The 10210-nt window shown below is 44.7% G+C and overlaps 1 protein-coding gene across 1 annotated transcript in view; it reads right to left on the bottom strand.

Annotated features, from left to right (window-relative positions):
• Positions 1-1377: 1377 nt before the first annotated feature.
• Positions 1378-10210, bottom strand: part of Foxd1 (forkhead box D1) — a 12584-nt gene continuing 3751 nt past the window's right edge. Inside the window, exons 3-4 of the mRNA XM_029566138.1 lie at positions 2188-2375; positions 1378-1960 (exon numbers count right to left, since the gene is read on the bottom strand). Of these exons, the coding sequence (XP_029421998.1) occupies positions 1378-1960; positions 2188-2375 (771 nt within the window). The remainder of the gene's footprint in view (positions 1961-2187; positions 2376-10210) is intronic.

Genomic DNA, 10210 nt, shown 5'->3' with positions numbered 1-10210 from the left:
ATTAAAGGAAAAAAAAGAGGAATCTAAAGCAAGAAACCAAATCTCCTTGGTCACCTTTCTTTTAGAGCAAAGTGTGTTTAAAATTTTGTAAAAATGTCAGATACCACCTTCTCATCAACAAAATGAGCAACTTTCCACCCACACCAAATCTGTATTTGTGGGCTGGAGAGATGGCTCAGTGGTTAAGAACACTGTTCTTGCAGAAGACCCGGGTTTGAATCCCAGTACCCACATGGCACATAACAACTGTCCCTAACTCCAGTTCCAGGGGATCCAGTTCCAGGGGATCCGGCAGTCTCTTCTGTCTGCAGGCATTGCACAAGGAGTGAGTGCACTTACATGCAGGCAATACACGCATACACATAAAATAAAAATAATAAAATACTTTTAAAAATCCGTATTTGCAAATGCCTGTTTGTCACATTTCTTCTTTACTTCCCTAATACTTTGTGTCTGAGATCCTTCTTATTAAGTAGTGAGAAAGAAATAATCGGCATACACAACCAGAGGAAGCGACTCAGTAGCTTGCATGAGGGGAATGGGATCATGTCAGGTTTTACTTAGAATACAAGTAGGGCTAAGAGGAAAGAAAGAAGGCTGGCATACGAGGACACCCTCAAGGCACATAGTAGATGCTTAAAGGCCCTTTTCTGAAATACATTTTTAAAGACTAGTGACAGAATGTACACATGATTTATATAACCGAGGAACAGCACCATAGGAGACCAGCATAGTGGACCTGCGTGGCATCTGACCCATTTCCTGCCGTTCACAAATGCTTTGCGCGGCATTTTAGTTAAAAGGGATGGATGTGTAGAACGTGAGAAATACGAAGGAAGAGTAAGATGACAAAAGAATGGAGTAGGCAGATATAAAAGCATGCTTTCTAGGACTAAAAGAGGAAACAGGCGACTTGTTTTCCACTCGGATGCCCCCAGCATCTCGGCTTGCTGAGCGGCCTAACGCAGTTGGCTGGGCCTTCAGCGTCAGGCAGGGACGTGGGGGCTCCCAAAGGCTGGGAAAGCTGGGCAACAGGTGAAGAGGTGGCAGACTTTTGTCTTCAGAAAGGAAATCAGGCTGAGCTGAAAGGGCGGAAAGCAGTGGAGCACCGGACGGGTGTCTGCAGGGTCCCCAGAGCTCTCGCCAGAGCCCCGGCTCCCCTAATTAGAGAGGGGATGCAGGGTGGCATTAGTTCCCAAACGTTTTAATCGAGCCTCCTTTCAATGGCCAGGGATAAATGTAGCCACTGTTACACTGTGGTGAATGAGTCACAGAAGCCCCCGCCGGCCCCCAGCGTGGCCATTCAGGGCTCTTTTCACAACCCCTTAGCGGTTCAGTCCCTGGGCCTAGCGACACTGCAGAGCGCTCCTAATTAGTCTAATTAGAAAGGTGGATTGATAGATGGAAAGAAGACAGAGCTGGGTTAGGAAGATGCTCAATGCTGCCAATCTTCGCTGGCTTGCTGTTTATTCTCTCCAGAAAAAAAAGGCAGCCAAGGAGGAGGTTAGAGCCGAGGTTCGGCCGCATCGGCTCACTGGCTGGGCGGTCTGAGACCCTGCGCCTCCCTCTCACAGCCAGGCTGGGCCTCGGGAGCCGCCGCTTCCCTGCGCATCCTCTCCAGGCCACGGCCTCGGGCAGAGCGAGGCGGGAAATCAAGACCGCGAGCAACATCAGGACCCTTACCCGGGCCAGGCGCCTCTGTGCCCTGCATCCATGCCCAGAGCTCCATGGGACCCCTAGGCCACTCATGGGAAGTCCACGCTGGGCCACCGTGCGCACGTGTCCCGATCGCAGCGCGTAACCGCAGGAACCCCGAGGTTCCTCCCTCTCCCGGGAAGCCCACAGCCCCGGGCTGGGGACCACGCGCGCAGTGACTGTGTGTCCCCCGCGCAGTCCCGCGCCCGCCGCAGCCCGCACCGGGAAGGAAGGGAGCCGCCCGGTGGCTTGGGGAGCGCTGAGCCTTTAATTAGGCTATAAATCAGGCCGGGGAGTTCTATGCAGTTTGTGCAGGTGTAAAAACAGAGGGGAGAGCCAGGGCTGAGGGGCCACAGCGCCCTGGCGGGTCAGAACCTCCAGCCAAACAAGTCTTGATAAGTCCGCTGACAACAAAATAAACAAAAAGGGACCCGCTGGCCTCGGGCTCCTCTGCTCGGTGGGATGGGACAGTGGGACGAGACAGTGGCACACGTTCCACCCTCGCATTTCCCGCGTTCCTGCGGCCTGGAATGTTGCAACGATGGTGGAGGATGGGGACGGCCACGCGCTGGGGCTGCCGGCGACCTTGCAGCTGTTGCAGAGCCGGTGTCTCTGTGGCCTCCAGCCGCCCACTCCTGCTTCATCCGGGGTGCTGAAGTTCGTGAAACACTGCCCAGCTCCTGGCAGAAGAAGATAACCAATCAAGTGGAAAGGACGCTCGAGAAGTAAGAAGTAATTCGGTACACGGCTCAGAAGCGGAACACTCAAAAACCCTATGGAGATGTTGGCCCCAGACGCAGACGGATTCACATCCAAAGGAAAAACAATACAAGTCCCCTTAGATCATTTTTCTGGACATTGTTAAAGGTTTGAAAGGGACCAAATCGGTTCAAAATGTTGCCAGTAAAAATTATCCTATGTGGAATGCAACTAATCCTTTTAGGTTCCTGTCAACTGTTTCCACAAAAGGAATCCGATTTTTCAAATCAAAGATCCAAAAGTCTTTGGGGAGAGATTTATTACATGCCAGAGCTTTAGTTACAGAATAGAGTTACAATAACAACCCTCACCCACCAACTCCCTAGAATGAGGGATCCCATCCCACATAATTCTAAAGACGTGTGGGAGATGGTTTTCTGGAGCCCTGCTATGTACGCAGCTTGGGGTGGGGGGCAAGGGAAAAGGGGAGGGAGGCATAGAAATATTAAATTCCTTAAATAGAAAAACACAGCACAGAGCGCCTCACTACTTTATTTTTGTCCTCTCTAACCCTGCTTGCTTTTGAAGAGGAAAACAAAATCCAAACTGGGTGACTTGGACCAAGTTTTCTTGGTGATGACAACTTTAAAGGTGAGGTTAATGCTTGAATTGAATTTAAAAAGAAAACCATAGGAAAAAAAAGTCTTGGTGGCCTGTGCACCCACAGTGTTCCGGAACCTGGACTCTAAGTTTGCAAATGGCATATTGCAACTTCTGCAAATGGAAAATTTTTATTTGAAAGTTTATAAAAGAAAAGATTTGCACCTTATTTAAAAAGTTCTTTGATTTGTAATAAAATGTTAAATCATGGAAGGAAAAAAGTGCTCTAGGGTTTGACAACTGTGTTTGTTATGTAACTCCTCATAAAGCCATGTAAATGTAACCTCAGTGGGTCCAGGTCACAGTCTTGGTTTGCAATAGTATAGGATAACCTATACTACTATATGATAACAACCATCCCCTCCCCCTTTTCGTTTCTTCCCAGAGAAAATGTGACAGCTAGGGACACAAAGTGACCCATCAGACAAAGCGTTTAAAAATGGGGCTGAAACTCAGATTCAGGGTTCCCTGAAGGAGTTTGGCCATTGCTTAGCTCAATACTCTGTAGCCACTTGGATTTAGGTGCTCTGTGAGTGCTGCCCACACAAGACATTGATGTCGTCAGGTTGTTTGTCCCATTGAAATTTTTAGTAATAAAAAAGGTGTCTTTTAATTGAGAATTGAAAGAATTACCTGCCCAGCCTTTCCTCCATCCCACTGTTTCCTGCTAAAATGGCTTGTTCTCTTGTTCCTTTCCTGTCCTTGGGTAATCAGAGACAGCTTGGTGTCTGGAATTCTGTTTCCTATATTTAAAAGACGAATGAAAGGATTTGCAATATAGCAGGTGTTCTATAAACAGTGTAGAATAATCCCACTTTTCAAAGACTGGGGGCTAAAGAAATGATTGGTAGATCAGAAGTAGGAGAAAGAAACATACCAAGAGGCTACAGGAATGGGTTTGAAACACCATTGGTTTGTTTATTTTAGAAAGGGCAAGAAAGTTATCAGTTCAAATACACATCTGAAGGTGAAACTGTGTCACATCTGTTCTCATTATTTCTTGAAAGAACTAAGTAGTAACTTTTTTCATAGATACAGATAAGAAATTTGAAGAACGGTGAGATTATTATAGGGATCCTAAAAGATTTCTGTAACTAATTTAAGGATTTAGTTATATTCCAAAGTTTGGATATTTTTCTTTTCCTTTCTTTTCTTTTTTCCTGAATGAGTAAGTCATGGGAAGAAGCTACACGGGGGTCATAATTCTTTACTATGTTATAAGCTTTCCGGAGCATTTTCACATAAATTATTTTATTCTCGCAAGTCACCCTCTGAGAAAAGGGAAAAATGAGAAAAGAGGAAGAAAGAAACCCATAAATGAGGGTGAAAACTGATCTTACAATTAATTTCAACCCAGTCTTTCTTTTATCGGCTTTGGAGATTGTTTGGTTTGTGATTTTTTTTCTCTATAATCAGTTATTTAACAGAATATAATCGTGCGCAGTTATTTTCATGTACACAAAACTCTGCCTAAAAAGGAAAAATAGAGAATCAAGTATTGTTTCCTTCACAAAAGTCCTTTCTTGTGCACTTTTAGGAAGATATCACTTCCTTTTATCATTGAAAATATTTTCCTATTTAACAGGTATTGCTAGTCAAGTGTGCAAAGACACTGCTGTCATCAGAATTCATCTGTTATCCTCACTTCTTTTTCTTTGTCAATCTGTTATTGATCATAATTCTAAGTAAGAGAAAATTCTTGTTCGGTGCCTGGCTCCCTCCGGGGCAGTGGGACCCAAGCAAAGCCCTGAGTCCTGGGATTCTTCTTCTACTGCTGCTCCTGGATCTGCTGGGCCTAGACATATGCATAAGCTTGCATTTGGGTTAACAGATTAGATATATCTCCCCACACAAGAAAATACCCTATCTTGAAAAACAACATCACTCTTACTTTACAAACAGAAAAATATCCTTCTGACTCATTTCCTAATTTCAAATTCAGAATTCAAACTTTCCAGATTGTTTAAATAAATATGCTGGTATTCGTTGAGTTGCTTTTATTTGGGGATGGTTTTGTTGTCTCTTTCGAAGTGTGGAGTTAAAAAAGAAACTGTCCTGGGATTTTTTGTTTTGTTTTGTTTTTGTTTTTTGAGGCAGGGTCTCACTGTGTTAGCCCCCACTGGCCTGGAATTTGCTATGTAGACCAGGCTGGCCTTGAACTCTGAGAGATCCACCTGCCTCTGTCTCTTGTGTTGGGGTTAAAGAAGTGTGCCACCACACCTGGCAGTTTCTGAGATTTTTAAAAAACATTTTCTCTAGGGGCTAGAGAGGTGGCTCAGCAGTTAAGAACACTAGCTGTTCTTGCAGAAGACCCAGGTTCAATCCCCAGCACCCACAAGGCAGCTAACAACTGTCAGTAACTCCAGTTCCAGGGGATCTTCTGTCCTCTGCAGGCATTGCACTTACCTACTGTTTCCTCATTGATTGCTAAATCTATCTGACTCCTTATATTATCTTTCTGTTTCAAAATGAAAAGAATGTAGCCTTAAGGCTTTTTGTAAGACCTGCTTAGCAGTTGAGAAAAAAGTTCTCAACTGGCAGATATTGACCATTAAAAAGCTACAAGAGAAGCAGAAATGGGTAAATAGTCAACTTGTTTGTAAATATAGTCAGACATGACCTGTTTGCTGATAGAAAAAAAAAGGAGAGGGGGATGCTAGGTGAGTGTCATGTAGAGCGTAGAGCTAGGTAGAGGAAGTGGATACCTCTGAAATAATTCACTGTCAATTCTAAATCCATCTAAAACAATAAGCTTCCTAGGGAAGTGGTGGGGGAAGAGAAAATGGTGAGTGTAAAAATGAAAAAAGTGTTCAAGAAATAAATGACTTCCACACTGTGACTGCTAAGCAACTCTCCTACCACTCTAGGGTTTAATCTCAATAATGGTAATGAAATAGCAATGCAGTGTTATGGAAATAAAATGGGATTTAAATGGTGAGGTCTGAGTAGCTATGACCTTGGGCAAGTCATTTAATCTCTTTTGAGCCTTGATACCTTGATTTGTAAAACAAAGTCAATAGTAATTGTTTTCCTCACTATTTCACAGTGAAGGTGAAAGATATTAGACTGTTAGTGGCCTGAGGTGGAGATTCAGTGGTAGAGCCCTTGCCTAGCTTAGTTAAGGCCCTGGGTTCCATGCCTAGCACTGCAAACAAATAAAATTAATGTTAACGATGATTAGTGAAGTATCAGTCAATCTTTCAAAAAAACAACAACAACAAAAAAAACAAATGTTCATGAGGGTACTGGCTAGAATAGAAAGGGATTTCTGGGGATGCAGATGAGCTCTGCCGCTTGGTCACACATGAGTTAAATGGTTGTGTTCAGTTTGAGTGGAAAGCTATTGGGACTTCTGCACGTTCCTGTATGTATATTATATGCCTCTAAAATTGTACTTTTAAAAGTCAGAGTAGCTCAAAGCAGATAAATTTTGTTTTGTTTTGAGATAGGGTGATCTGGTTATGTAGCCCAGGCTGGCCTCAAAGATCTTCCTTCCCTAGTCTCTGATGCTAGGTCAAAACAGTTTTTTACATTTAGGATGCAGTTGGTACAGACAGGAGAATTATAAACATGGATCAGTGGTAACTTATAGTCACCATTCCAGCTCCTAGCCATCCTCTCTCTCCCTAAGGTTGAGGGTTGGCTTACCATCATCAGTTTTGTCCTTGTAAGCTTAGCTTGTTGCTGACTAGGAAAGTTTCCTTGATAAAGAAGCTGCTGAATGAATGAATCAAGAAGTTCTCCAACTCCAGAATGGTCAGCAGTGAACAGCAGCCTAAGTTGTTCACATCCAGGGAAAGAGGGGATCAGAGAGATGTGATATGCAAAAAATTAGCTGAAAGGTGAATTCGGTTGGGAAAGTCTAAGCCCCCAACAGTCTAAGCAGCTGGTCAGGATCAGATGCTCCATCTTTCTGTCAAATGTAAGAGTATCCAAGTTGGCAGGGTATTTATTGCTAGATTTTACACTAAACATATTTACACATTTACATGCATGGCCCTATAAACACACCACGTTTCATTGGCTATGCCATCAAACACATTTGCCAACAAAAAACATATGTCTAATTACAGAATCATAGGGGAGAAAGAGGCAAGTGGCAGCTGATGGGCCCTGAGCATGCATGCATGCCTGTATGTGTGTGACTGGGCTGCACCACAAGGAAGCCAGCAGAAACTAGAATAAGAGCGAACAATGCTGTTCCCCAGGCTGGTCCCTGTCTGGGTCAGTTCTAAAGGGTGTGTGTAGGAGGGTATGGCATCCTGGCATTTCATTGTAGATGCACAGGAAAATGTCCAGAAGACGCCAGACAACAAACAACTAAGGTTGTTCCTAGGCAGATTTCTGATTTGGGTTGAGTTTGACACTGATATGCCCTCTCAGTTGCCCCAAATGACTTTGCTCAGTCAGTAGTAAAAACAGGTGTGAACAGAATGTGTAACCAGCAGAGAATCTAAATATCATAACCTAGAATCCTTGATTCCTGGCTGTGGGTAGTAGGATCAGATCCCTCCCCATCAACAGCAGTTGTAATAACACTTCTCTGCTCCAAGCTTCGTCCTCCACCAAGCAAGGAAACCAGAGCCACCGGGGCCAGAGAGAGAAAAACAAAACAGGCACAGCCTCAACCAGTGGCCTCAGACAGCCTTTAATAAAGGACAGAGGCTGGTAGTCCATCAAAATAATCACCTTCCATCAGAGTGAGCACCTCCCCCAGCTCTCCCAGTCAGCAGGCTACAGGAAGATGTGTGGGTTCATGAAAAACAAAATCTGTGAGGGGCAGAAGCCTTTCCTGAAATGTTTGCTCACTACACAAGCTGTAAGAGCCTGGCTAATACATGTATCCAGAATTCCAGTTCCAGCAACACAATTTTTGGACATGGTGAGATGCTGAATAGGGAACAGAGGAGCATAGATGGATGGATGTAAAGATGCTTCCAGTAAAAGAAAAGAGCCCCACAGTTGTCTCGTTCACTTTCTCGGTTGCTTTTTTCTTCTTTCCTTTTTAATAGGAAAGGAAGTGGGATGGGAATGGAGAGGAAACACGTTGTTGAGCAGAGGCACTAGCTTTTTATTTTAAAGAAATAAAATAATTACCTGATAGAGGAAAAAAAGAAATCAACCAAGAAGCAATCTAAGGTCATGACACCATGTGTGGTACAAGGAGCAATTCAACCCATAAGGGCTTCATTACCCGGGCAATAGATAACATTTGGCTAAATCTAGCTGCAGATTAAATCCCTGCAGCACAACAGAGCCCTGAATGGAGAGGCTCCTTTTTGTGTGGTCCTTCCTCGGGAGCTGCCTGAACCATTAGCCCCAATATATCCCTCTCCCCATTAACTGCAATTCCCTCCCAACTGGGCTTCGGTCATTTGTCTCCAGGCTCTACGGGGGCGTTTGATGAGTAAAGAAACAAGAAGAAGGAGAGAAAAGCGTCGGGTTAATGAGTTGTAGCAAATCCACACTTTGTAGTCGGGAGGAGGAGAGCTGGTGGCCAATGTTTGTCCAACTGGTTTATTTTTCGAGACCCAGCCTATTGAGGAAGGCTTGTTCAAGCAGCCTAGTCCCTACAAACACACAAACATCCTTCTGTTTGCCTTCAAAGAAAAGGGGACCAGCGCTGGATTTGCATGCGAATGAGGAGCCCGGGGAGGAGACGTCCTTGCCCATCAAAGGCCTCGGTAGCAGGGCGGCCTTTGTTCCAGCACCTGCTAGCTCGCCCGGCCTGGCAGGGCGCGCCCCGCGTCCAGGCTCTCCAGTCCTCGGCCCCTAACCCACTCCTTGGCCCTTCCCTAGAGGACCTACTGCTCGCTCCCCTCGGAGCCCGTACCTTTCCTCCTTTCACGTCCCTGGGCCATCAGCCCACGGGAGCAGGCCTGCCGAGTAAGCAAAGCTCACAGCGAATTCCAAGCAGAGTGGGGAGCAGAACCTACTCAGTCGGTTCTGGTTTGCCTAGTCTTAGGGCCCAGGGGCTGTCGTTGCCACCCACCTGATTAAAAATAGGATTGTCATCTGCAGCGGGCGTGGATGACATGTGGGCCCGGCCCTGGGACCCGTTGGCCAGCGCTAGGTCGCCCAGCGCCTTGCCTTTACGTTGAGTGCACTGACAGCCTGGGAAGAGGAACTCCTCCTACCCGTCTTAAAGATGTGGAATCTGGAGGAGAAAGGCCTTAGCTGGGATTCCCTGCTTTTCGAGCCTTCACCCACACATCGTGAAATATAAAGCACACCCGGTTTTCTTGGCTCTTTTGGCAATGACTTTCAAATCTCAATTTTAGGTACAGAAGTATACGGGGGGGGGGGCGCTCCTCTGTTATCTACATCTTTGGATGCTGCCTGCAAGCTCTCAGCTCCTAAGATCCAGTCTCAGATTCAACTCTTCTCTGAGCTGGACTGGGGCACAAGTAACTTTTGCAGGAAAGACAGTCGTCTAACAGTATTTCACTTTGTAGCTATATATTTAGTGGTAAGTTTCAGGGTGAGTGTGTTTCTTCTAACCTCTTATTTACCTTCATCCAACCATCTTAGGGGAAAACAACAACGACAACAAATTATTTTGACGCTGTGATAGTTTTCTCCTCCCTCAGATGCCTCAGATAGGATGAGAGGACCAAGGCCTCAGGAGTGGCTAACCCCGGACAGTACTGGCCTGTAACGCAGATGTCATCGATTTGATAAGTTAAATCTGTAGATCTTCAGATATATGTATATGTGTGTGTACACCTATCCATATTTTAAATAAACCAGAAAAAATGATTCAATCTCCACCACAGCCTGCCGATTTGGGGCATTCAAATTATGTATTGCATATGCACTGTTATATGCTGAGTTCAGAGTAACATCTGTACTCATCAAAACTAACTTCAGTTTTGATAAGGAACTAGAAATAATACGAATAAAAGACTTAAAATTTGAAAAGGGTCATCCTAAATCATCCAAAACGCATATTAAAATGATTCAATCTCCACCACAGCCTGCCGATTTGGGGCATTCAAATTATGTATTGCATATGCACTGTTATATGCTGAGTTCAGAGTAACATCTGTACTCATCAAAACTAACTTCAGTTTTGATAAGGAACTAGAAATAATACGAATAAAAGACTTAAAATTTGAAAAGGGTCATCCTAAATCATCCAAAACGCATATTTTAT

Source organism: Nannospalax galili, unplaced genomic scaffold (assembly GCF_000622305.1).
Source record: "Nannospalax galili isolate Female #2095 unplaced genomic scaffold, S.galili_v1.0 scaffold898, whole genome shotgun sequence".
NCBI lineage: Eukaryota > Metazoa > Chordata > Mammalia > Rodentia > Spalacidae > Nannospalax > Nannospalax galili.
This window is presented reverse-complemented; position numbering and strand designations above follow the sequence as displayed.